The sequence below is a fragment of the Penicillium crustosum genome, assembly GCF_028827405.1.
Source record: "Penicillium crustosum strain IBT 35664 chromosome Unknown utg000001l_segment0_segment0, whole genome shotgun sequence".
In the NCBI taxonomy this organism is placed as follows: Eukaryota; Fungi; Ascomycota; class Eurotiomycetes; order Eurotiales; family Aspergillaceae; genus Penicillium; species Penicillium crustosum.
Genome location: NW_026623122.1, coordinates 4,825,509 through 4,850,226, shown reverse-complemented (window position 1 = coordinate 4,850,226; position 24,718 = coordinate 4,825,509). Strand labels below are relative to the sequence as shown.

At 48.5% G+C, this 24,718-nt stretch overlaps 12 protein-coding genes across 12 annotated transcripts; 6 read left to right on the top strand and 6 right to left on the bottom strand.

The window, feature by feature from the left end:
* Positions 1–119: 119 nt before the first annotated feature.
* On the top strand, positions 120–1,348 carry N7487_001808 (pinin family protein; the record flags this gene model as incomplete). The annotated part of the gene is made up of 4 exons (XM_056869556.1): positions 120–130; positions 214–670; positions 744–812; positions 866–1,348. The coding sequence occupies 4 exons, from the start codon at positions 120–122 to the stop codon at positions 1,346–1,348; spliced, it is 1,020 nt and encodes a 339-aa protein (XP_056734340.1).
* Positions 1,349–1,918: 570 nt separating this feature from the next.
* N7487_001807 (twinfilin) lies at positions 1,919–3,186 on the bottom strand (the record flags this gene model as incomplete). Its single annotated transcript, XM_056869555.1, has 4 exons — positions 1,919–2,035; positions 2,101–2,352; positions 2,455–3,092; positions 3,168–3,186. 4 exons carry the CDS (start codon positions 3,184–3,186, stop codon positions 1,919–1,921), a joined length of 1,026 nt encoding a protein of 341 aa, XP_056734339.1.
* A 603-nt stretch (positions 3,187–3,789) lies between these two features.
* On the bottom strand, positions 3,790–4,869 carry N7487_001806 (putative succinate:fumarate antiporter (Acr1); the record flags this gene model as incomplete). The annotated part of the gene is made up of 4 exons (XM_056869554.1): positions 3,790–4,340; positions 4,401–4,599; positions 4,662–4,759; positions 4,815–4,869. 4 exons carry the CDS (start codon positions 4,867–4,869, stop codon positions 3,790–3,792), a joined length of 903 nt encoding a protein of 300 aa, XP_056734338.1.
* Positions 4,870–6,537: 1,668 nt separating this feature from the next.
* N7487_001805 (uncharacterized protein) lies at positions 6,538–7,874 on the top strand (the record flags this gene model as incomplete). The annotated part of the gene is made up of 2 exons (XM_056869553.1): positions 6,538–7,283; positions 7,376–7,874. The coding sequence occupies 2 exons, from the start codon at positions 6,538–6,540 to the stop codon at positions 7,872–7,874; spliced, it is 1,245 nt and encodes a 414-aa protein (XP_056734337.1).
* A 337-nt stretch (positions 7,875–8,211) lies between these two features.
* Positions 8,212–9,455, top strand: N7487_001804 (SDR family oxidoreductase). Its single transcript, XM_056869552.1, has 6 exons — positions 8,212–8,292; positions 8,356–8,442; positions 8,507–8,662; positions 8,737–9,116; positions 9,183–9,277; positions 9,338–9,455. Exons 1-6 carry the CDS (start codon positions 8,263–8,265, stop codon positions 9,391–9,393), a joined length of 804 nt encoding a protein of 267 aa, XP_056734336.1. The 5' UTR covers positions 8,212–8,262; the 3' UTR covers positions 9,394–9,455.
* Positions 9,456–9,659: 204 nt separating this feature from the next.
* On the bottom strand, positions 9,660–11,029 carry pex26 (the record flags this gene model as incomplete). Its single annotated transcript, XM_056869551.1, has 2 exons — positions 9,660–10,533; positions 10,593–11,029. The coding sequence occupies 2 exons, from the start codon at positions 11,027–11,029 to the stop codon at positions 9,660–9,662; spliced, it is 1,311 nt and encodes a 436-aa protein (XP_056734335.1).
* A 994-nt stretch (positions 11,030–12,023) lies between these two features.
* On the top strand, positions 12,024–13,899 carry N7487_001802 (CAF1 family ribonuclease; the record flags this gene model as incomplete). The annotated part of the gene is made up of 5 exons (XM_056869550.1): positions 12,024–12,258; positions 12,307–12,399; positions 12,456–12,682; positions 12,734–13,361; positions 13,418–13,899. 5 exons carry the CDS (start codon positions 12,024–12,026, stop codon positions 13,897–13,899), a joined length of 1,665 nt encoding a protein of 554 aa, XP_056734334.1.
* Positions 13,900–14,321: 422 nt separating this feature from the next.
* N7487_001801 (mitochondrial 54S ribosomal protein mL46) lies at positions 14,322–15,518 on the top strand. Its single transcript, XM_056869549.1, has 3 exons — positions 14,322–14,397; positions 14,462–15,114; positions 15,183–15,518. The coding sequence occupies exons 1-3, from the start codon at positions 14,352–14,354 to the stop codon at positions 15,486–15,488; spliced, it is 1,005 nt and encodes a 334-aa protein (XP_056734333.1). The 5' UTR covers positions 14,322–14,351; the 3' UTR covers positions 15,489–15,518.
* A 285-nt stretch (positions 15,519–15,803) lies between these two features.
* On the bottom strand, positions 15,804–16,372 carry N7487_001800 (cysteine-rich PDZ-binding protein). Its single transcript, XM_056869548.1, has 3 exons — positions 16,181–16,372; positions 15,977–16,100; positions 15,804–15,896 (listed from the first exon to the last, which is right to left on the bottom strand). Exons 1-3 carry the CDS (start codon positions 16,343–16,345, stop codon positions 15,811–15,813), a joined length of 375 nt encoding a protein of 124 aa, XP_056734332.1. The 5' UTR covers positions 16,346–16,372; the 3' UTR covers positions 15,804–15,810.
* Positions 16,373–16,756: 384 nt separating this feature from the next.
* N7487_001799 (uncharacterized protein) lies at positions 16,757–17,961 on the bottom strand (the record flags this gene model as incomplete). Its single annotated transcript, XM_056869547.1, has 3 exons — positions 16,757–17,155; positions 17,234–17,666; positions 17,726–17,961. The coding sequence occupies 3 exons, from the start codon at positions 17,959–17,961 to the stop codon at positions 16,757–16,759; spliced, it is 1,068 nt and encodes a 355-aa protein (XP_056734331.1).
* Positions 17,962–19,968: 2,007 nt separating this feature from the next.
* N7487_001798 (uncharacterized protein) lies at positions 19,969–20,658 on the top strand (the record flags this gene model as incomplete). Its single annotated transcript, XM_056869546.1, has 1 exon — positions 19,969–20,658. One exon carries the CDS (start codon positions 19,969–19,971, stop codon positions 20,656–20,658), a length of 690 nt encoding a protein of 229 aa, XP_056734330.1.
* A 1,699-nt stretch (positions 20,659–22,357) lies between these two features.
* On the bottom strand, positions 22,358–22,810 carry N7487_001797 (ATP synthase subunit C family protein; the record flags this gene model as incomplete). Its single annotated transcript, XM_056869545.1, has 1 exon — positions 22,358–22,810. The coding sequence occupies one exon, from the start codon at positions 22,808–22,810 to the stop codon at positions 22,358–22,360; it is 453 nt and encodes a 150-aa protein (XP_056734329.1).
* Between the last annotated feature and the right edge of the window lie 1,908 nt (positions 22,811–24,718).

Below are 24,718 nucleotides of genomic sequence, written 5' to 3'. Positions count from 1 at the left end.
TTATTTTGCGCCTCTTGACCTCAACTCCAATATTTGACTGGGATCAGAACCTAAAGCGTCGCTTAGTTTCTCTCCAAAAATTGTTTATTTCTTATAAACAACGCTGTTTGTCGACCAAGATGTCTGAAGGGTATGGTTCCCTTCATACTGTGCAACCCACGCGCAAGCGTTGTAATTGGAGCGCTCTAGCTAACGTGCATGTTACTTTGCCAGCCCTGAGACACTCGCATCGGCTGTGGCTGTACCTAGCCAGGATACCATTCAGCAGCCTCCGGAGTTGACAGCTAAGCGACGCAAGTCTTCAACTGCGGAATACGACACTAAGCGCCGACGACTCAGCTCCACAGGCAATGCCTCCCCGCATTCCCAACAGCGTCGACCGTCATCCCCTCCGCCTGCGACAGATAATTCTGTGTTGACGAAGCCTACAAGACCGCGTGGGGGTCGAGACGAGGATCGCAAGCGGGGCCAGCGGTTATTCGGGGGGCTGCTTGGCACTCTTTCGCAGAGCTCAAGTTCTGCAGCACAGAGACGACGCGCTGATATTGAAAAGAAACAGCAAGAGAAGTTGAAGTCACAAGATGCCGAATACGGTGAATTGAAAAAAAGGCGGAAGGAACAGCGCGATGAGATTCGGAGACGGGAAATGCCGTTGTATGAGCGAGAAGCGGTATGTTTATGTTCTATTTACTTACATACCACTAGGGTATAGCGATGAATATTTTACTGACATCCATTCTCAGATGCAAACACGGCATTCGAATATGCTTGCCCTGGCCCATTTCCACAAGACACAGGCCGAGCCGGCTCTGGTGAGTTATGCTTTCCCATTCATATATAGTGAGCATCAGCTAACCAATGATAGTATTACAAACCATGGCAACCCCGACCTGGCGACGATGCAGCGATAAAACAGCAGATCGAAGAAGCAGAGACGACTGTTGCCCGAGAAGTCGCCGAGTTCGAAGCCCGATATCCACCGGAGGCATTTGTGCCCGAACAACCAACCCAGGTTGACACACAGCCCGCTCAGGCTGAAACAAAACAACAGGCAGGCGACGAACAACCGCAAGTGTCAGAAGAGCAGCAGCAAACAGATGGTCCTCGGGACCAGCCATCAGCTCCAGAGCACGAGGCAGATCCGACAGATTCAAAATCTAAGGAGACGGCCCCTAGTGCTCCGGAAACGGTGGGTGTAGACATTAATGACCAAACCCCCGATCTAGCTAAAACGGATGAAACCACTGCTAACGTGGAGGAAAGTGCCGTCCAAGATCAGCATGATGCCCACCGAGATGATGACGGAGGCGAGGTTGTTGAGGACAACGAGGACACTGTGATTTATTAGCCAGTCGACTGTAGTCGACTTTTCATTGTCAAATTATGTGGTGAGATGGCTTTAGTTCTTCAGGCCGTGACAAATACCCGGGAGTCTCCTTTGTTGCTTTGGATGTATGCATATTCGTATAACAAATATGATAATTTGAAATACCTAATGTTTATCCCAATTATCCCAAGTTACTTCAACAAGTCAAGGAAATCACCAGTTATGTGTCCGGCACTGATGACCTCGGCGAATCATTCTCGCCTTTACTTATAAACCCTACATCAGGCAATAATTAAGATGGTTACATTGCACACATTGGAAAACCGGTCCAGGTCTCTCAGTCTGGCCATGACCACGGTCATCCAGCGCTTCAAAGGAGGTATCTGAGGATGTGATCAATGATCTATCTAACCCAGATCTCAGGTCTACCTTCATTGGTCTCGTCAGAGAAAGCAATTACCAAGTTTAGACAATAACCTGGCAAGTCTAGCACAGTGCTGGTATATTTACTACAGCTATCGGATCGATGCCCGCTGAGGCATAGAGTCTTCTGGCCTCGTCAAGAACATAGCCTATCTATACAATAGCGATTTACCGGCCGGGACGACGAGGTCTGGCGAATCCTCGCGTAGGACCCTGGTCTCGTGCCGGGGTGACCTCCTCTTGCAAACGATCGCCAGTGATCTCGTCGGGGCTAGATGCCTCAATCTGATATTTGTGAGCACTCCAAACGACCAAAGCACTACAACCATCCACAACTTGGGCACACATACCTTTTTCTCAATCTTGAGTCCTTCCTGCTCAGCAACAGTGATGGCGTTTCTCCGAGAACTGGCGTGCAGCATACGCTCCTTGATCGAAGATCCAGTGGGACATGTGTACACGAAGATCACAACATCAGATCCGGGGTAATGATAGAAAGAATAGCGGGGCGAGGAGGAGGAAATGTGTGTTGCGACAGAGTCCGCCTCGACTCCAGACTGGGAATCTGCCAAGACGATCTTCTCCGTGGGGATATCAACAGTCTGCCTTCAGTTAGCCTCGGATCCCACAGAACCCATCCACACTGCCCATAGAACTAGATCAGCCCTCTCAAAGAATGGCCACAAGCCATGGCAATGACTTACCAGTTGAACCAGCCCACCGTCCCGCAGATCCCTTAGCGCAGACTTAGCATCCTCATCAACCGGCATAGAAACCCTCATCCCAGAGCCAGTCCCAGGTCCAAAGGTGCCACCAATACCAATATCCCGTCCGGGGGTGCCATTCCGTGCCTCGGCCTCGGCCTTGCGAACAGCTTCCAGCTCCCTCTCCTTCTCGCCCATCATATCCTCACGAGAGATGGCATTGGGGCCCTCGCCGTCACGCTCACGCCACGCCTCCTGGCCCAGGATCTCGTCTTCCTCGGTAGCAAAGACGGTAGAAGCGAACTTCTCTGTGCCCAGCTCGCGACTCAGGGTTGAGCGAGTCGAGGCAAAGAGCGTCTTTGCTCGCACGGGCGCATTAGACGGGATGTAGGTCAGAGCGATGAGTGCGGCGGTTGAGGCGGTCGATGGGCGCCGGAGGAGGAGGTAGATGGGGGTTTTAGGCTGGAGGACGGAGGACAGCTGGGGGAGGGCTGAAAAGAAGGCATTTTCCGAGGGGCTACCCTGGAAGGGGATTGGGTCCAGCGGTGTTAGGGTCTCTGCTGTGATGGTTACGGGCAGGCAGAAGGTTGAGGAGTCGGAGTTGAAGCGGGCGAATGCATCTTGCAGCTCCGAGGAGACTGGGTGATTTGTTAGTGTTGAGTTCAATGGGGTTTTGTTCAGAGCCCGAGATCCACTGTATTCTAGTGTCTTACCTGTAATTCCTGACTGCATGGTGCTGCACTTTAGAATGCAGCTGGGTGGGTTGGTTGTTGTTTATGAGGGGAGAGGGGGAGCGGTGAATGAGGGGCCGACATGTCAGCCGTCAGGGCTGGCTTTATTTTGACCTTTCTACATCTAACAAGTCTATATCACAGAAAAAGAAGCAACTCGTCATTATGCTAACTCGACAGAAATATGTTCTTGTGTGGTCGTTACACAAGCATCGCTGACTACCTAGGTACTCCGTAGTGTATCTACATCCACCGGGTCATTTATAAACAGACCCCTCAACACCCAACTACACTGGCCAACCACTCTTCGACGGTTGTTGAAAATTCTCTATTTCAGCTCAAGACGCACCAGACAAGATGCACTAGGCAAAATGGTATAGAAAAGAGCTAATGCAAAACACAAAATATTTACAGAAAAAAGAGCCGTTTCAACCGGCTTGCAGTTGGACAGCTCTATCCGAGACAGTCCAACGCGCAAAACAGACCATGCCGGGTCAGGTATCACAATGCTTTCCAGAAGAACAAGAAATTTTGGCACATTTACTCCTCGAAGTTACCACCAACGAAAGCCCAGTTAGAGCCCTCAATCTTACCCTTGAGGAACTCATACACGGTGAAAGTGACAGCCTGGCCGGGAGCAACACGCATCACACGGGGGGGTGATACCCTTGTAGAAAGCGCGAGCACCCTCGGTCTTGAACATATCCTTGGCAATGACCATGATGCGAGAAACAGCAGACTGACCGGGCTCAGCACGGGTCTTCTGGAGGCGGGTCTTGATGGTGTCGATGGGAGCGTTAGAGAAGGGGCCGACGGCACCGGAGATCAGACCAATCACGGTGGTCTGGTAAGCGGGCAGCTGGCTGTTACCGTACTCGGGTTGCCAGCGCTGAAGGGCAGCCTTCAGTTCCGTGTATGCGGTGAAGTTGGCGGCCTGGTTGGTTCCTTGTCGGAGAGCTGTCAGGGAGACACCGCGGTACAGGACGCTGAAACCTTCTTCCTTGATCACGGTGAAGAGTGCGTGCGGGGCGCTGCGGTACTTCGGGGTGTCCAGGGGGTCAGCCAGACTGTGGTGCTGGGCCTGCAGACGAATCTTGATGACTTCCATGGGGTTGACGACGGCTACGGCTTCCGTAACACCAGCGGCGAGACCAGCTTTGGGGATTGTTAGCTTTCTGTTGTGCATCTTTTCGGCTTGTTCACCGCTTCACATACCTAGGAAGGTGGCTTTGCTAGTCACGACGCCTGTCTCCTTATCGGCCAGCATGCCCTTATATGACTCGTATGAGGTGAATCGAATCGCCATCTTCGGGATGATACCACCCAGCACGGCACCAAGACCCTTGTACAGACCCAGAGCGGTCTCCTTTTGCACGATTTGAGCACCAGTGGCCACGAACCCGCGCGGCTTAGCCTGATCCAGCGAACATGATTAGCAATGGCTTCAACTACCAAATGGAATTCTCTCCAACTCACCCCAGGCGCTGTGGCTCTTCTTGACAGCTGCATGCGGACCTTGATTGTGTCTAGCGGGTGGCATACGAGGGCCTCCATCATACCGGCACCACCACCAGCTAATCAGGCAAAGGTCAATAGCTGTACATCCCAAAAAGGGGAGGTCTACTCTACCGATCAAGTTGACCGCGGGCGATGTGCGCTTCTGGTTGGCAGTTTTGGCGGACATTGTTTCAATATGTGGTATATATGCGGAGCAATTGCACTTTTGTTCACGAAGATCGAATATTTCACGGAAATTCTTCAATTGACCGTCTCGGAAATCAAGTTACGAAGATCTTCCGATTGTCGCAAGGGAAAGCCGAAATTGCGGAGAAGCGGAAGTATACAATCCCGGAGAATAAGCAGAAACAACCTGCAATTTGAAAAGAGGGTATATCTGGAGGGTCTGATGAAGATTAAGAGATCAATTGTAAAGACCTTGAATCTTTTCTTTAAAAAAAGAAGACCGAAGTTCCACGGGTATATGATTCACGAGGCAAAGTGGCGGCAGTGCCAAACTTTGTGGGGAGCTATGACGGGGAAGCGGAGGAAGCTGGACGAGCGGAAGTGTATATGACCTCGCACAAATGAGAAGAACGGAGAAGAGAAAGAAACGAAAAGAAAAGAGGTAGCAGACTAAATAACTTGCCGAGGGAGATCTTCTATATAATAATTATCCTATCGGTACCGACCACAACGTGTAGGGCCTTCACAATCCCGAGGCCTTCGGTAACAAGGGCGGCTCTCTATCCAGCGCGGAATGAATCACCCCAGATCTCCAATGATCAGATTTCACATGTCTTTTTTTAAATTGTCGTCATGGTTTTGGTAGGCTTGTGATTGTATACTTTATTTAGAGATTAGATTGTACAATGTAAAAGAAAACGTCTAAAATGCCCGTGCCTTGTCCAACTACATCTGCATTATCCTTACACGCAACCATATATCCGAAGACTACAACATTCTAGAAGCCCCCCCTAATATTTCCAGGGAGCTAAATTACTCCGCGGATTCTCAACAGTTCGGGACTTGAACTTCGGAGGAAAGTAGCGAAATCCGCTGGCTATTTGCGGGTGATCTCGGGCGAACGCTAGAGCTCCTCTCAGCCGAGGTCCATGTTCAGAGAGGGTCATGGGACATTCTGAGTCAGATGGACAATTAAAGTATTCGACAGTAGAACGTGGGGCTTGCTGTAGGCTTGGCTAAACTTGATCTTTATAGTCCGGGGTTGTAGATTCTTATAGAAATGAACATATGGGCAAGTGTCACAGGTGGTGACGTTGATAGATCCGTCATTTTATCGGATGAACGTTTTACCGAATTCCTGGTTGATCTATAGAAACCTTGCATTCTATATACAAAAGATCTACGGACTATCTGTACAATGAACGAAGTATTTGTTGTCCAAGATATGAGATCAACAGGGTCGGCATGCGACATGTTTCAAGATCGACTCAAATCACATGCACTGTCTATCATATCCAGCATCATTCGACCCGAATGATAAGATTCGGCTTCCCGATTTCGGTGATGTCGTTCTGAACTTGCAGATTTGATATACAAAGATGCACAATATTTATGACATGTCCATAACCATCAATTATACTGCAATGTACTCCGTACATTGTGATAGTACAAGGTACAAAGCACAAAGTACAGCTTCACACAGATTATGTGATTCCTGTACGCGCTATCACTCCGAGGGGTCGGACTAACGCCGATTACGCAATTTTCAAATACCCCTACATATCCCCTACATACCCCTACAAGATCTACTCGCCTTATAGAAGCCAAACTATCCACGAGAGTACAATATCTATGTCCTCGTCCCTGGACTAAACAAACCCAAACAAAAATGGGAACAGCTCCGGACACCGCCCTGCCGCGGTGGCAGCGAGTCCTGAAACGCATCGCAAGTCTAATCCTCCACCAATGGCTCTTAATCGGGATGGGCGTTGTCTGCGCCCTGGCATACTGCTTCCCGAACGTTGCCAAGAACGGCGGCATTATCCGCTCCGAGTACAGCATCATGTACGGCGTGATCGCGATAATCTTCCTAATCTCGGGCCTGAGCATCCCCCGCCAAAAGCTTATTTCGCATGCCCTGAATTGGCGCCTTCATTTGATCGTGCAAGTCATTTCGTTTCTGTTCATTCCTTCCGTGGTGTTGGCCATCGTGCACATTATCCTCGCTGCAGATCCTGGGGAGAAGATTGATCGCGCTGTGCTGGCGGGGTATATCTTCACTGCTTGTATTCCGACGACGATTGCGTCCAATGTTGTCATGACGAGATCGGCGGGCGGCGATGATGCCGCTGCTTTAGTGGAGGTCTTGTTGGCTAATATTCTGGGCCCGTTCGTTACGGCTGCTTGGACTATTTCATTGATACCCAAGATGGCGGTGTTTGATCCCTGGCGGTTTGGGGGTGGGAATTTGGGGAGTATGTATAAGGAGGTCTTTCAGCAACTGGGACTCAGTGTATTATTGCCGCTGTTTATTGGACAGCTGGTGAGGTGGACTTGGCCTGATCGCACTGCCTTGGTCCTGCAGAAGACCAAGCTGCCTAAGTCGGCTACTTTCTGTCTGTTATTGTTGATTTGGTGAGTACAACAAGCTTTCTATGCGAAGAACTTTTCTTTTTTTCGTTTTCCTTTTCCTTTTCTTTTTCTAACCCAAAATTCCTAAACGCTAGGGCCACATTTTCCTCGTGCTTCGCAACAGGAGCCCTCCAAACCCTTTCCGCGCAGAGCATAGTCTTCGTGGTTCTATTCAACATCATACTCTACATTACTTTAACGGCAGTATGCTTTTTCTGCTCCAGACCACCGCGAATTTTCGGTTCTCGACGCTGGTCGAAGCCCATATTCAAACGCATGTCTCCGGAGGAAACTATTGCAGTGTGCTTTTGCGGACCAGCAAAGAGTACCGCACTCGGTATCCCGCTGCTCTACGCAATGTGGCAGCCTGTTAATCTATACCTAAAAGCGAAGACATCGGTGCCGGTGTTGCTCTATACCACGGAGCAGATATGCGTGGCGCATTTCTTCGTTCAGTTGTTCCGGTGGTGGCATGCTAGAATCATTGAGAAAGAGGATGTGGATGGCAGTACGCGCGATAATGTTGAGATTGCTATGGCTGAGGATACACGTACGGATCACGCTGGACGTGTTCATGAGCATACGACTGTTTGATACCCGTATAGAATAGATTATTTGGTTTGCATTTCCTCTGTGGCGATTACTGCTCTCTGTCCAACTCACTCGACTCCTGGATAGTCAGGCCCAGAGCAGCTTCCAAAATAGCTCCAGCTGTTATTTTCACCGAGATTCCCATGAGTTACAGCCTTCTTAGGCTCATGATGTAGTATGAGTGCGGGCAATATATGCCTAAAGAGGAACCCTCGAGGTAGGTGGGTCCGGTAGACTCCCGAGGTCCCTCCGGGATGACGTCCACCTGCAGGTAACATTAATAATCCAAGCTGAAGTTGAGTATTCTTGGAAGTTCTACGAGATATCAACACTATTTCTTCCTTTATTCTCTGTTACAAAAGCTTGCCTCGATATAACTACATCTGCCAAAATGACTCTAAGTGGACAGACTGCCCTCGTTGTAAGTGGACTGCCCACGATCACAAACAAATTCTCATATTGACCTCGGGAACTACATCTATAGACCGGGGCCTCAATGGGCATCGGTGAAGCAACAGCAAGAGCCCTAGCCAACGCCGGTGCAAATCTGATTCTTCTCTCCCGCTCCGAGGTAAGCATCATATCTCGTCTACCAAGGACCCTCAAACATCGAAATTGACATACATGATACATAGGACAAACTATCCAAACTCACAGACGAGTTAAGCAAGCAACACCCTCAGATCAAGGTGATCTACCGAACAGCCGATGTAGGAAACTACGAAGAAGTCGATGCAGCGGTCGATTCATCAGTCAAAGAACTCGGTGGCATCGACATCCTCATCAACAACGTACGCTCAAAAATCCCGAATTATCAAGCTCTCCCAAGCTGTTTATAGCCAGACATCCACTAACAAATCCCAAGGCCGGCCTCGCCATCGGTGCACCAAACGCCTTCCACAACCTCAAAATATCAGAAATCCAAACAATGATCTCAACAAACGTCAACGGCCCAATGTACGTAGCTCACTCTGTGCTAAACCGCAGTATGCTCTCGCGCAAGGCAGGGACGATCATAAACGTCACCTCGGTCACAGGTCTAGAAGTACCTCCTTTTACAGGCGAGGCAGTCTACCATTCCAACAAAGCGGCGCAAGAGGCGTTCACTAATTCGTTGCGGAATGAGTTGAGTGGGACTAATATCCGGGTGTTGGCGTTGAGGCCTGGTGTTGTTGCGGGACATTTCCATTCTCAACGCATTGGTCATGATCAGGCGCAATATGATGAGTTTTTGGATGGATATACGTAAGTTTTTTATTTTGCCGTTTACTCTATCCGATCGAGGAGAGTTGCTAATGGTGTTGTTGATAGGCCTCTCATTGCGAGCGATGTTGCTGAGGCTGCTGTTTATATGCTCAACCAGCCTCTTAATGTCTCTATTAAGGCTTTGGATGTTGTTCCTTCCGGTGAGTGTTCAAGTCTTCTATCTGGGGACACATTGGATAGCTCATGCTAATATTTCGCAGCTCAACGGTCTCTTACTGTCTTTGATCGGCAATGGAATGAACGTAATGGGCAATGAGCCAAGACACTCTATGAAGGTTGTTTTTGAAAACTGCTGACTGAAACAAACGAAAAATCGGACTTGGATAGAAGTAAATTCAACCACACCTGGTGGCAATCTGATATGTATGCATAGAATACATGAACATAGAGCATCACAAAGGGAATCACAAAAGAAAAATGTATGCAAAACAACCCCCGAGAATCATGGGGGAGCCAACTTGATCAAGAAAAAATGTACATGATAACCATGCAATGTGCGCAGACATCAAAGTGGCCTGTATCTCAGATATAGCTCACTTTGACTCCCATTCCAGCCGTAGCTTTGACCTTCTGCCAAGCGCCATCTGTAACCCGTCGGATGCGATCACGCACACCCTGCCGGCTGATCGCCATCAAAATGCCGACGACGAAAAGTAGAGTGCGCACTATTGACATGGGATTCCCAGACACAGTCCGGATAATATGACGGAAGATGTTGCGCAGTCCGGTGGCCACGGCCCGAGTTGAGCGACCCCGGGGTTCGGCCTTATCCTGCTTCTTGACGTTTTTGGAGCCGGACGAGAGAGAAGTTCGTGACTTGCCATTTGGTGGCTTATCTGTCGATTGCCTGGCTCCTTTGCCTTTAGGAGAACCATTTGAACGGTTTTTCTCAATTCCGTAGTCGACCTCGCTAGTATTACGCTTATGCCCATTGGACTGTAGTCGCGCAGCGGCTGCCGCTGCTTCTTCGGCTTCGCGACGTTCATCCTCTCGTTGTCGTTCAAGCTCAGCATCTTTGGCTCGCTGTAATTCGACTGCGCGCATCTCACCCCGCTCCTTCTCCTCCTTCAGACCTTCGAGGGTCTGTAGGAAGAGATCTTTGCGTTCTTCGTCCAGAACTTCGCTCAAATTGATGAATTCGGTCGAGTATTCCCACTCATCATTGCGGGGGAGGACGTGCAAAGTAAAGAGCTCGATGATCTTTACTCTAGCAGTTAGATCTTTCGGGGTATCGGCCCCGCTGGTCGTACGCATAGGGCGCTGTTCGTAATCATCGGATGCGTCGTGTAGACGATCTGTAAGGTCGAAGTTGGGTTGTCCATAGGAAGAGAGGTAGGTCTCAAGGCGCTGTTGGTTCAGGGATTGCGAAGAGGAGTGGGTTAGAAGAAGGGTAGCACTAACATCGCATGGTTAGTGTCTCAATTTGGGCCGGCGGGGGTGGAGTTGAATACTAACAGGTTGTAGACCACTTCGGCATCCACCGAACCCTCATGGCCTTGGTACCCGACCTCGACCACAGTTTCCCAAATCGCACCTTCCCTGACTTGCGAGGCAATTGCTTTCCACTCCTTCTGGCCAAATTGCTTCTTTCCCTCTTCTGCTCCGAGATCGACTATTGCGCTGAGGAGGGTGATGTAGAGGTTCCACACCTTGATCCTCCACGTGCCGGCAGCTGTGGCGATCGGCGCGACCGGCGTTGAGTGCTCGCCATTTGTGTGCTGGTCCTCTGGTGTTGAAGGCGTAATAATCGGTTGGAGGTTTGTGAGGGCTTCTGGTAAGCGTCGTGTGAGGTAAAGTTGGGAGGCTTTCTTGTATGTCTTGGAGCACAACTTTGTGGGGGAAGCTGAGGATGCGGCGTGAGAGAGAGACGACATTGGGGATCCGTTGGCCATTGTGAAGGCCGAGGTATGAAAAAACAATGTTTATCTTCAAAAATCAGGTATACGAAGTAAAAGGAGTAATTATAAAAGGGAAACCATTCAAGTGAAGCGTGTCGGGGCTGTGATCGGCTCTCTTCGTTTTCCCTCGGCTCGTCCAAGTCCGGGGTCGGTCACGGGACTGGCCTGTGAGATCCGGCATCTCATGTTTATATTGTGGCTTCAGATTCTATCATTCTATATTCTATCGTTCTATCGTTCTATCGTTCTATCATTTCCGAATCTATATTATTACAAGCGTAGTAGCTTATCCCTTGTGATTTTCTTTTTACATGCCTTTTTAGGTGTATATGAAGGGGGTCAAAAGCATTACTTTGTTCAAGACAGTTTTCTATGTATAACCTTCGATTTTACATTGGTCCCTACGTAGGTACTCTCCCAACTGTTTTAGTTAATGCATCGCAGGCTGGATCTATGAGAGTAACAGCGTGCTATTCCGATTGAATCTTGTGGCAATGAACAACATCATCGGGGTCTAACCTCGGTCATTTATATACTCCCAACTTAGACAACTCTCAGAGTTAATATAGATTTTGCTAAGAAATTCTTGATAAAAAGTACAAATATATTCGTTACATAATTCATAGAGAAGTAAAATCGGGGTTGATCCTCCAGATATGTCATTTAAAAGCCTCGAGATCTTCTCTGGTATAACTATTTCCTCAACTCCCTCTCTCTTCTTACTTTCTTCCTATCACAACTCCGCGCCATAAGACTTAACAACCAAGTAGACCAGCAAGTTTTTCAAGCTCTCAGTTTTTCATCAGATCACCCTTTTGACAACCTGCAAGAGCAAGGCGCTTTCTGATCAATGAAACTCGGATACCTGCCTTCCCAAAGCATACTCTCTCCTTTCAGCTTTCGGCAATCCAGACCCCAACAAAGTCCCTTTCGCCTCTTATCTCCATTCACTAAGCTCATACTTTGAGACTGTTCTCAACGAACCAAGATGGATGTCACGGCCGTCACCTTCCCCGATTGTCTCCCCTCCATCCTCAATGACATCTCCATGAGCTGCTTCGTGTCCGTGGACTTCGAGCTGTCTGGGGTGGTTTTCAAACCAAGTACACCACAATCGCGACTTCAAACTGTACAGGAGCGATATGTAGAAGCCAAGGCGGCCGCGGAGCGGTACCAGATTCTCCAAGTTGGGCTGACAACTTGTCATGAAGACCAGGAAAATGGTACGCAATCACCCCCAATTTAAGACGCATCTCGCTAATTATCTACAGCCACCTACACGCTGAAACCATACAACATAAACCTGAGTCCAATCACCCAGCATGAGATGGACGTGAATCGGAATTGGACATTTGGAAGCCGCTGTATGTCCAATATCCACGACAAATGTTGAGCATACCACTAATATATTCCTGGACAGCAATGGAATTCTTGCTCGCAAACCACTTCAGCATCGACCATATGTGCACCTTCGGTGTTCGATACCTATCTCGAGAGGAGGAAAAACTAGCAATCAAAAGAGCTGCGCAGAAATGTCAGTCACGGAATCCCGTCCAAGTTGCGGATATTAAAACGGACGATCATGAAACTCTGGAGTTCCTTGAAGCCGTTCGGGTCAGCGTCAATGAGTGGCTGGCGCAGGGCGAGGTAAGATTTTATATCAAACATCTATCTGAGCAAATCAATTGACATGTATAGAACCGCCGTGAGTGGCTCAACATCCCGCCACCCAGCAGTGTGCAGCTTATTCCCGGCCCCGTACCTACCGGGTTGAGCAGCATGCAGAAATGGCTAGTGCACCGCCTTATCAGCGACGAATACCCCAACTTAACATCGCGGGGTGCGTCGACGTTCGTTCAGATCGAATTGCGGGACCCGTGCAATGAGCAATTTACCTTCGAATCGAAGCTGAAAGTCAAAAAGGAGCGAGTCCGGAAACATATCGGGTTCCGTTGGATCGCAGAAGCACTTGTGGGTGGAAGCCTGGAAGAACTCGAACCAGACGCTTTCCAGCCTCTGATGAAGATAATCGAAAAACCAACTTTCGGGATCCAGGAGTTGTCAGACAAAGTGAAGAGCCGGCTCAGGGAAAACAGACCGGTCCTAGTCGGTCACAACATGTTCTGTGATCTGCTCTTCTTCCACAGATGCTTCCTGGGCCCGCTGCCGGATACCCTCGCCGAGTTCCAGACCGTCATCCACGAACTATTCCCTTTGCTAGCGGATACCAAGTACATAGCCACTCATAACTGCGGCTCTCTAAACCCGATGTCTTCGCTCGAAGAGCTCAACACGACTTTGGCTGGAATAGAGAGCCCCAAGATAGGTAGGAGATGAGTTATATACTTACACAACAAGCGAGCACAACTAACCATTTCGCAGAGATCGACCCTCGTTTTACAAAGTACAAGTTCCGTAACCACAACCACGAGGCAGGATACGATAGCATGCTTGCTGCCATGGCTTTCATCAAACTGGCAGGCGATATACAGCGCAGCCCTTCACGGCCGACGGTTCAGCCCCGGCCACAGACGACCACAGGACCCAGTTTGGTTGCCGGTATCATGGCACAGCCTAGCAATCAGCCTGTTTCCAAAAATGAATTCAGCAACTTCTTCGACGTTGACACTGAAACTATTCCGATGATTCAACCAACCCAGATTGCTCTCCCTGGCACATCTCTAGCTGACACTGGTTCCGGGCGTATCGCTCGCCTGGTCAACCAGGGCAAATTGCTGCCGCGTCTCGGTGATGTCTTCTGGGATACCTACGCAAACATACTGCGAGTGTTTGGTACACAGGAGAGAATGGTGCGACTAGGAAAGGAGGTGCCAAAACAGGAAGATCTACTTCTAGAGATGTAAGGGCAGGTGGTGGTTGATGGTTCTGGGGGGGGGGAATACTTGCCGAGCAGGGCGGAATGAGAAGAGAGGAATTGCAAATGAAAAAGGTAAAAATGAATTTCTATTGAAGTACATAACAAGACTAAATGTAAATGGGATGTTCGCGGCAGCTATCTAACAGTACGCCTTGATTTATAAAGAAGGTACCGCTAGCGAAAATTGGCCGCGACCTCAGGAGGAGCTCACTCTGAGCACCTTTAAATGATCAACCGGCCGTAGAGAACTGGACGCAGTGATGATAAGAGATGCTTGGAGAAGAGAAGAAAAGCGGAAGTCGATTTTTGAAATTTAAACCCTCCGGGCGGTGACTAAGCCCAATCGGGCCTGGCGACAACGTGACCTGGTTGGATCTTTTTCTCGGGGAGACAAGACATCGATCAGCCCCAAACACATTGGCCATTCCACCATTGAACATGTCGTCAGGATCTAATGGTGCACGGCGCGTAGCCTCGCTACTGCGTATGTTCAATTGATGTTTTTGCCCCAGATTCTTTAGGTCCAAAATAACTGACTCCGCGCGCAGGGCCATCAATAATCGACTCCGGCGTTTGCAGAAGCTGTCAAGAGACCCTTGGCCGCCGCAGCTATTCCTCCGCAGCACCAGCGATCGAATCGACCTCCGCGGCCGACCCAGCCGTGAAGCCAGCCTACATCATCAACGCGGGTGTAGTCCTCTCCCGCCCTCCCCAAGTCACCCGTGAACTCGAACCGTTCGAGAAAGCGTTCTTTTTCTACCAGAAGCGTCTGAACGAGCGTCTGGCCCTTCCCTTTACGAAATATTTCTACTTCAAGCGCGGAACACCAGCCGACGAAGACTGGAAGAAGAAGATCCAGGAGCGCCGGACTCCCGCGCGTGATATCGGAACTTACAACGCGTACGACAGCGATGCATGGAACGATGAGCTCCTGCTAGGAGCAAAGGAGTCTGAGCCTGAACACCAGGTTGAGGCTCTTGTCCAGGACGCTGAATCCACTGCCAATGCGACTTCCCAAGATACTAGCAAAAAGGAGGAAATCCCCCGGCCGTACCCTCGGATCACGGAGGCAGACAAGAAGAACGACCAAAAGAGTCTCAATCGTTTGCTTTCCCGCACTCTCTATCTCCTTGTTCAGTCTAAGGAGGGACACTGGAAGTTCCCCAGCTCGCCGGTGGAGTCGGGCGAGACCCTTCGCTTGGTGAGTAGTATACTTGTCGTCCTAACATTGGGTCTAGAAATTATACTAACATACCATTTCCCTTCTAGGCTGCTGAACGCACCCTCGCCCAGTCCGCTGGTATCAACATGAACACCTGGATGGTCGGCTTCCACCCGGTCGGATGGCACTCGTTCAACCCGCGCCGCTCCAAGAAGGCAGACAACGCAACCGAGATCGAGGCTCCCGGTAGCAAGATCTTCTTCTTGAAGTCCCGTATCATGGCCGGCCAGGCCGATCTGTCCGTCAACACCCAGAACCTGAAGGACTTCAAGTGGCTCGCCAAGGAGGAGCTCGCGCAATACCTGAACACGCAATACTACAGCAACATCAAGAACATGCTGGCCGACCGGTAAAGAGGTGGATACTGGGAAACAGCTGAGGGGAGCTGGGTGAGAAGGAGAACGCGAGGTTCAAGGTTCTTCAGAGATGAAAAGGCATACTTGTTCCGATACTATAGCGCACCATTGGTGGCGCATTGCATATACTCTTATTGCGCATGCCATGTATAACTAGAATTTTTTTTCCTACACTGTCAAATCAAATTCATTCCATTTCAATGTTGATATTAATCTTCGATTCCGCGGTATCATCAACGCCTCAAAACGCCACGCCATGTACAGAGTGAATCAAAATAGAAAAGAAAACGTGCAACGGCTCAGATCTAACACAAGCACCTCATGCCATGTTGAACTTCTGTCCCTGAACAATGGGCTGGTCCTTAGCCGACTTGCCCGCCAGATTCTTGCCGCACATGGCACAAGCTAGTATCGATATCAGCATTCCATTCGCAACGAAACCAAGTTTTAGAAAAAAAAACTTGGAAAAAAAGAATAGAACATACCATTCCTCTGATAAGCGCACCGCTGACAGAACTTCTTCCCCTGCTCCGTCTTCACCTTGCAGTTATCACAAGACGAAGCATAAGCCGCATAAGGATTCTTCGCTTTCGCGCTGAGGAGTTTGCTCTAGAAGGGGACATCAGTATAAACTCATCCAAAATAATAATCCATTTTAATAGTATCGAATGGCGAATTTTGTAACATACCTTTCCGATTCCCGTGGCGCCTAGCGTCGCCTTCGACTTTCCCTTGTCTGCACCGCCACCGAGTGTACTAGACGGCGAGCCGTAGTACATGTCGTTCTTGCGCTTGACACCGGGCGTGGCGAGCTCGGTGGCTTTGAGCTTCTTTTGGCATTTTGAGCAGACCATTTTTGGGGGCTGTGTGAGAAGATGTGAAGGGGGAGTTGTTAATCGAGAGTGAGAGAAGCTTGACGGTGAAAATGGAGATGATGTTATCGCGCATTTGCGCCACCGCCTGGTGACTTGCCAAGACGTTTTGTTTACTTGCTTCTTCAGGTTTTATGAGTCGCTTTTTTCGTTTGTCACGTTTTTTACTTAGTTTTTCATTTGGGGTTATTATTTGAAGCACACCGGAAATATAGTTCATATGATTTATACAAAATGGATCGCATTGCTATCATTCGCATCGTTCCTTGGGTATCAACATTAGAGCGTCGGTATATACATTAAAAGAGAGTATCACTATCAATGAAACTCCCACGATATCAAAAACAGGAGGAAATTAGCCAATACAACAGAATCCAACCTGAAGTTTCAACCTTACTGAGGCGAGACAGGGTGGTGAGACTGATTCTGTGCCGAATGATCCACGTAAGGAGAAACACCATATGGCTGCTGTTGAACCGGAGGGTACTGTCCACCAGAGAACTGAGCAAGATACGGCTGTTGAGTTTGAGCTGGAGGGTACTGAGACTGGTACTGTTGCGCAGAATACTTCTGCTCATCACCAAGCATGTGCCATTTAGAACAGCACAGGAGAATGCCAGTATAAGTGCCGACCCAGAAGATGAACTTCAAAACTGCTCTGACGACATCTAGGTATATCGGCCATTGAGAATAATCGGCCAGCACCAGGGTATAATGAATGTAGATGATAGCTGGGACGGAACACACTGCGAACCAGGAGATGGCGGCGGTGACGATTGCCATAGTGGGCATCTGGAAATGGCCAGTTAGTTAATGTGTGCTCTGCATAGGGAGTATGGGAAAAGTATTGAGTATTGGGGTGGGACTCACCTTTGACACAAAAATATCATTACCAGCCTTGTTAGCCGCGAAGATCATCCATGCGACGATCTCCATGGAAAATACCCAATAGATAACCTCAGACGCACCACTCAGATGTGTCCAGGTGAACTGCAGAGTATCGTCGTATCGGGAAGTCGCACTTCGGACGTAAGAAGCGACACACAAGCCCCATTCAGCAAGCGAGACCACGACGATAATAACAATGAAGATATAATGGACGATGGACACTGCCACGTGTGGCTTGTCAGAACCTCTGATATGGGCTAGGAAGTTATGGATGAGGTTCCAGAAGACACAGAAGGTGAGACAGATCCCCATGACTCTGAAGAAGTCCCAGAGCATCAGGTCGATCAAATAGTACCTTGTCACCTCTGCATCGGCGATATATAGGGCTTCCCAGACAACCATAGTGATTTGGCAGCTAAGAAGTGACCCACTAGTTAGTGAATTGTTGATTTTAGTCTAGATCTTTCCACATACCATATAAAGGAAGCCAAGGCGCCAATGAGTGCCTTCAGCGGGAGACCGCGATTCCTGATTTTGCATGTCCAGATGAGGAAGAAAATGAAGGTGAGAAGAGAGAGAATATTAAAGGCAAATTCGGTGAAAAACAAATCCTTGTTTGGGGAGTTGCCCAGTGTCAACAAAACCGTAGTGCTCCATGGATTGTAGTTGCTATGATAGCTCGAGGAAGAGCTGCCGCGTCGAGGGGCCATTTTTTCCGGCAATTTGGTCTGCTTGGTTCTAAAAGATCTAACTAATTCACCAGTTTTTACGAAATCGACGACATTTAAGTAAACAGGTCAGGGGGCTGAAGCAAATCCTCCATATGGGGTACACTAGCTTGGATTGAGGCTTAAGGGTCTTCAAATACGAAGCCAAGATGTCCATGTGGTGGATTTGATTGGTCCAAGCTCTTAATTATGCTTGGAAGGCAGAGAGCTTTAGAAGAAAAAACCCCTTGGAAATACGAGTTGAACTTCGCCCTGTTGACTTGGGGGGGCTGTCCTCGCGTTTTGGCCCCCTTTTGGGGGGACCTGCACTTTGCCCCGTGCATATTCGGTTACTCTGTACTCTGTACTCTGTACAAAGTACAGAGTACATCGCTAGCGTGGGGCACACTGTAGACTTGGAAATTTGTAATTCAAGAGAAAGGGAATAAAACGGAATTGAAGTTAGGCAGAGAACGGAAGAAGTTAAGTTGCGCCCGAAGATGCCAACACATCACCGTTAAATGAGGCGAAGGCAGAAGAAAGAAAAGTCGATCACAGACTAAAGACTTGGCGGTCTATAAAAAGAAATATATCAGCTGATACATTTTTGACTTCATCGTACGAAAGATGGAAGTAGGTGAAGAATGAAGATATACGGAGTAGATGTAGAAAGGATAAGATTAGGATGTGGGGAAAAGAAGGGCTTTTAACTATTTTCAAGGACTTTCTTATATTAGGTCTTCGTATACGTCTGATATTGTTTTATATCTCATATCTTACATCTTACATCTTACATCCACCAGGATTGCCCATGAAACATCCACGATTACCCTCTTCAGCCTCGTGCAGAACACAGAAGTGGAGAGCAAAACCGTGTGGCTGAGTCTCTGCAGAGATAAAAAAAACAAATGAAAATGAAAATGAAAAAACTGACCATTTGCCCTATTTTTCTGCCTATTCTTCTGCCTATTTTCCTGCCCATTTTCCTGTAAGCTGTCAAACCACCGACCAAGGAACATCCCAGACAATTCTCAGCTCCCCGAATCTGAGTTCCACCCAGTTCATGCGTCCTGCATTATTCCGATCGATCCTCGATGGGTTGAAGTATAATCTCTCTCATCTTGCCACTGTGAATATGAAACATTTGCCCACCTGATTCTTTTATTCAGCTCTGACAAGTGTCAATCTGCACACATTTGCCCCCATTCCTTGTTCCGTGTGCCCCTAGGGTCCTTTGGGCCCTAAAGGGACCTTTGATTCTCCTCTTAGAAGCTCCGTCACATCGTGATGGATCCTCCATAGATGCATGGTGACCCGCCACTTGTGAACTAGCCCGCAGCCCATCTGTCGCCGAAGCGATACAAGCACGCTTCTCGCCATCCTCAAAGAGAAACCGTCCATAAAGAACATGACTCTAGCGCCACTAGTGAGCCCAACAGCTCGGTTCAACTCTCCAGTGCTCTGGTTCTGTTTCTTCGATAGGTTCATTCCCAGCGGGACCTGGGTCCCCTGAAATCCATTGGGGGGAAGCCAACACTTGTCCTTCACTATATAAGTACAACGTATTTCGTACTTCATACCATAATAATTTTATTTTGCTCTTCTTTTTCTATTTTTTCTTTACTTTCCTTTTGCTTTTTTTTGGACGGTGTTCCTCATTTCCAGGTCTGGCGCAACCCGCATTCGGCATATCCCAATTCTCGACTGCATCATATCCCAACAATTCTTTGGTTTTTGATTTTTGGTTTTTTGTGGCCTCCTACTCATCGTGCATGGATCTGCTTTTGCTCGGATTAGTGCATTTGCTTAAACTTTACAAGCAAATGCTATGACCCCAGCGTCATTACCGAAGGATTTAAGAGTTATCAATAGCTGCGTCTCATCCGGGGTGTTCCTATTTTCGAGAAACTACCCAGTGACTCTACAATTATTTTCTTCTCTTTTCATCTATTAAAAGCGCGTGGAACCCCCAATTCAAAAATCCAAAAATCACAATTCAAAAATCAAAAGATGCCTCCAGATGGATCAACCTTCACGGCTCTAAACCTCCCACCGACATTCGAACTACCTCAATGCATGGAATACTTCACACTCCGAGCGGGTCCGAACACAGATCTATGGCGCAAACCACCTAACGGCGAAACCTCCACAGCGCCGATCGTCTTCACATCCCTCCGCCACCCATTCGTCGTAGCGGAAGTAACCGTGAGCGCAGACTGGGAAATGGAATGGGACCAAGGCGGCCTAGTGATATTCGCCGGCGCAGCACCACAATCCTTCTCCTCGGAAGTCGACGGACCACCCTTCCGCACCGCCCCACGCTCCCCCTGCAAATGGGTGAAAGCCGGAATGGAATTTTCGTCGGGCACCGTGAATGCGTCGTCCGTGAGCGCCACGGCCGATGGCGCGGACTGGTGTTTGTCGCCGTTAGCGCAGTCGGCTCAGACCGGATTGGGGATCCACTCGCTACGCATCAAACTCGAGCGTGTCGGGCATGCGCTGTGGATTTGGTACCAGGTGCCCTCGGTGTCGCCGTTCGCTCTCTCGCCTGGTGCGGTGGGGAATACCTGGAAGAAGTTGCGTGAGGTGACTTGGTTCTTTTATGGGGTTGAGGATAAGTTTGTTCATGTTGGGGTTTATGCGAGTCGGCCGATGGGTATGTCCCGGGGGGAACTATGTGGGATGCTATGCATGGGATGACGTTGGATACCTCTTTGCCGACGGGTTCGGCGGATGGGTTGGTGGTTGAGTTTGAGGATCTGGAAATCTTCTAGCTGGTGTGTTTTGTTCTCTTCTTTGTTGATTTTTTTTTTGGGATTTGCTTTCGTGCACTTATACTTCGGGGTCTTTCTTTTTTTTTTTTGTCGAGTCCTGGTGATACATATTCCCCATCAGCGTTTCATCAGTTTCATCGAGCGATTATGGCATGTCTGGAGTCGATTTTTGTGATACTTTTGCGAATCTTTCTGTTAACGAGTTTCGTGTTTATACCATTGAATATGGAGTATATTTCAAGATGCAATTGAGGTTTTGTTACCTCCAACTAGAGTGTGGGTATGTTGCTTAGGTGTATTGACGCGATGGGTCGCGTGTCTGTCAGGCACGTGCATTGCTCTTCTGGCTTCAGTGAGTCCTTCGCACTGATCAGGCCTTTAGTGGTTACTGTACGTTCTATTGTTGAATTTGTATACTGAATTAAACTGGAAAAGAAATGGAAGGGAAAGAAATCACGGTCGATGTGTATGATCTCATAGTTGCCGATGTATATATATTAGATGAACTCTTGAGGATCAACTCTAGAAACACTATATATTTCTGATCTGGACAATGCCTAGAACATCGAGCTCCGAAAACACCCACACTCTATAGATATCTTTATAAATTCACATTAAAAAAAATCCATTAGATATTCAATGTCACCAAGCTATACTACAATTTGATATTGTCACTAACTGAAAGCGGACTAGACCGGGTTCGTGGATATAACGGGGAAATTGCCGAACATCAGAGAATCCAATTCATCAACCCCAGGTCACAGTAATTCACAAGACACCTAGTTTACAATGAAATATGACTTGCTTCACTCATCAAGTCTTGCATACTGCATGCAGAAACTCGACCTCCGTGGCAGCCCTGAAATCCCGAGGCTGAGGTCACAACCTTGGAAGCTGAGTCAGCTGACTACGGGAAAGCCGTTCCCGAGGCCCGGGAGCTAAGAATTTTGCGTCGAGGGTTCTCCAGCTCAATTGAGGTCCGCCAGCACTGATGATTTGCTATAAAATAGCTCGATAGTCTTCTGAATTATCTCTAGTTTACTCTCACCGTATATCGTAGGCCAATGGGCGGTAGTTGTGGCGTAGTTGCTGGTTGAAGAGCGGGTCAAATGCTGCAGGACCCCGTAGCAACATCCGTTAGAATGGGGGAGAAAGCAAGCCTAAAAAAACAGACCAGGGAGCTGTTTGTTTTGAAGATCGAGCTAGGGATTTCCCCCGGGGTTATAGCTTTCTAGCTTGTCTACGTGGAGTTCTTGGGAGCTTTCGAGCAAGAGATAGAGCTCAAGTGAAAGACCCCCCATACGTGTGCTTATTCTCCAACCGTTCGCCCCCATGGGGAAGGTGAAAAGTTCTAGGAAGAAGGGAAAAGAGGATATTATACGGCCGTCAGACGCAACACACAGAGTTTTTCGTTTGGCTCTTTGATAGGTTGGATGGTCGATGGGCCATATAGGACTCTATATGTACAGAAAGAAAAGTGTTGTAGATGACGCTGAAAGTAGTACATGGTAATACATCACGACCAAATACCCTCCCCGGCGGAAAAAGAGATTCTCTCAAAAAACCCAAAATCCTTGTTTTGATGACATTTTTCCAAGAATCCGTAAACCCGAGTTGTAGATAATTTAGACGTACTTGCACATCATGGCAACCATGAGATCGAAGAGACCCATGGCCTCGACGAAGGCAAAGCCGAGAATGGCGTAGGAGAAGAGCTGGCCACGGAGGGCAGGGTTGCGGGAGACACTCATGAGGAGAGCGGCGAAGACGAGACCGATACCGATACCGGCACCACCGAGACCGATGGCGGCGGAACCCATACCGATGTTCTTGGAGACCTCAACCATGGCGGAGGCGACCTCGGAGGAGTACTGGCGGCGGGCGGCAGTCTGGAAGGCCTTGGCCTGGAGGAGAGTGGGCGACTGGATGCGCTTGGGGGCACCGAAGGCGGGGGCCTTCTGGGTGAAGGTGCGCTTGGTGGCAGCGTTGAGCTGGAAGCGAGCAGCAGGGCGGGCGACCTTGGAGGTCTGGGCCATGACGGAGGCCATGCGGGAGGTGAAGACACGAGTGGCGGCCATTGTGATGAATGGGATATAGAATTATAGGGTGGGTGGAAGAGAGGAGAAAGAAGGAAAGAGGAGAGAGATGGACTTTTCAGGGAGAAAAAGCTGGGAAACTACGGGAGACGGCACTCACTAGGACATAAATACTCTACGGCCAAATTTTCGCCCGTCCGCCTCCTAGTCGGTCTTAGTGTATGTGTAAGGTAACAAAAAAGCCCTAGGTTGTGCGTGGACTCCGGAGTATTTCATACGCAAATCACCGCAAATCACACTATTTAGGAATGCTGGGGGTTGGTATTGCTCTGTTTTAGTCTGTTTTAGTCTGTATTAATCGGTTTGGGTCTTGTTTTCTCTCATTCTTACCGCGTATTGCTACCTGTCGGGATCAATCGGGTATTGTTCCAACTGGGTCCACTGGTTTTTATTCGTCGAGGTGTTTATGGGTCTTTGGGACTATCTATCAGAATACATCCCCTGCATGGGAAAAAAGTTGACCCTTCACTTTTTGCAGGGAAGCTTTACATATTGGACTTGAATCCATTTTGGACATACGTATGCTAGTTTGTAGAGAAGCCTGAACAAAGGGATAAAAATAAAATTACGAATACACGAAAAAAGAAAAATAAATAATGAAATAAATTCCCAATTCTGCCCTTGCAGTGGATCTTAAGCATGTTCCAATCTAGTGGATCGATCCACTTTTAAGCTTCCTCAAACCAATCATAATCTCTCTGGATCCGCTATGCTTCTTGGATTCGTTCCCGGCCTCGCCCAAACCGGCCCGACTCGGATTCCAGGTCCACCAACTACGGAGTCACTGGGCAACCATCGGTTGAAAGGAGTTAGATAATGTGGGTATAGTGGATACTGTCTCCCCCCTTCGTCCCTCGGGAATCCACCTCACCGAGTGGTCACATTTGGAAAATACGTAACTCTGGACAGATCCGGTACTCCGAATAGCTTCGGTCTCCTGCCTCTGGGTTGCCGAGGGAAACAAAACTCCATGCATAGGACCTGCAGGTAAGGTACGATTCTTATATAAATTCATAGTAGGGGGTAAATTTAGACCATGGTAAGAAAAGACAGGGGAAAAAAGGAAAAAAAAAAGCAAAAATTCGGGGTTGTCGTGTCCTTGCTTTTACAGATCCACTTAGACTGAATTTCTGACCCGCCACAACCCGATTGTCGCAGTGAAAACTGGTCTTTCTGGATTGCCCTAAACACAATTACAGAACATTGAGCGTAATATGGTAAACTATCATTCAACCTTCCCTTCCATTTGAACGGGGCTGGAGACCCTTATATAGACAGACCTACCTCCAGCAAAATTTTTCACAGCCAAATTAAACCATCCCAAACGGGCTAACCAGAGGCTCTTTGCATTTCCGGAAATTCGATTTTTGACAATTTCGGTTGATCGCAGCTTGGCAGGACCCACACAAGCTCGATTCAGGGTGCAGCCGTTACGCGTTTTTCCTTGCCCGGAGCTATCCAGGCCATTGATATGGGGATTGGGGATAATTGTTATGCCAGAAGTAGGAATTCCAATCCAGAACAGCAATTGAGTCTAAAAAAAGAAGCTCCGAGAGAGAGAGAGATGGTATACAAGTGTGAGGATAAGGGGCTCCGGTGCCGGGTGTAATCGGGTAAATTACCACAATACGGTATGGTAATTTGACAGACTCGGCGACTCATCAACTCATCATTGACCTGCTGTGAGGTCATGAGGCCAGTTGGCATATAACCCCCGTATAGCTTCAGCGTCTGTATAATCGTGTACGCAGTATTGCCGTAATGGCAGACACACACACAGTATCCATAGCTTAGTTTCTTTTTCTTAAACTATATCCACTCTCAATTCAAACATAAGACCAACTGTGCCCCCCCGGCTTGCTAGAACCTGTAACTCTTCCCTTGAACCGT

Excerpts from the sequence above, each read along its gene's own strand:
- N7487_001804 (XM_056869552.1), top strand. The coding sequence starts at position 8,263 with ATGACTCTAAGTGGACAGACTGCCCTCGTT. Across the intron at positions 8,443-8,506 it reads TTCTTCTCTCCCGCTCCGAG|GACAAACTATCCAAACTCAC; the intron begins GTAAGCATCATA and ends CATGATACATAG. Across the intron at positions 9,117-9,182 it reads GAGTTTTTGGATGGATATAC|GCCTCTCATTGCGAGCGATG; the intron begins GTAAGTTTTTTA and ends TGTTGTTGATAG.
- N7487_001801 (XM_056869549.1), top strand. The coding sequence starts at position 14,352 with ATGTCGTCAGGATCTAATGGTGCACGGCGCGTAGCCTCGCTACTGC. Across the intron at positions 14,398-14,461 it reads GCGCGTAGCCTCGCTACTGC|GGCCATCAATAATCGACTCC; the intron begins GTATGTTCAATT and ends CTCCGCGCGCAG. Across the intron at positions 15,115-15,182 it reads CGGGCGAGACCCTTCGCTTG|GCTGCTGAACGCACCCTCGC; the intron begins GTGAGTAGTATA and ends TTTCCCTTCTAG.
- N7487_001800 (XM_056869548.1), bottom strand. The coding sequence starts at position 16,345 with ATGGTCTGCTCAAAATGCCAAAAGAAGCTCAAAGCCACCGAGCTCGCC. Across the intron at positions 16,101-16,180 it reads GCGCCACGGGAATCGGAAAG|AGCAAACTCCTCAGCGCGAA; the intron begins GTATGTTACAAA and ends GTCCCCTTCTAG. Across the intron at positions 15,897-15,976 it reads GTGCGCTTATCAGAGGAATG|CTTGTGCCATGTGCGGCAAG; the intron begins GTATGTTCTATT and ends TATCGATACTAG.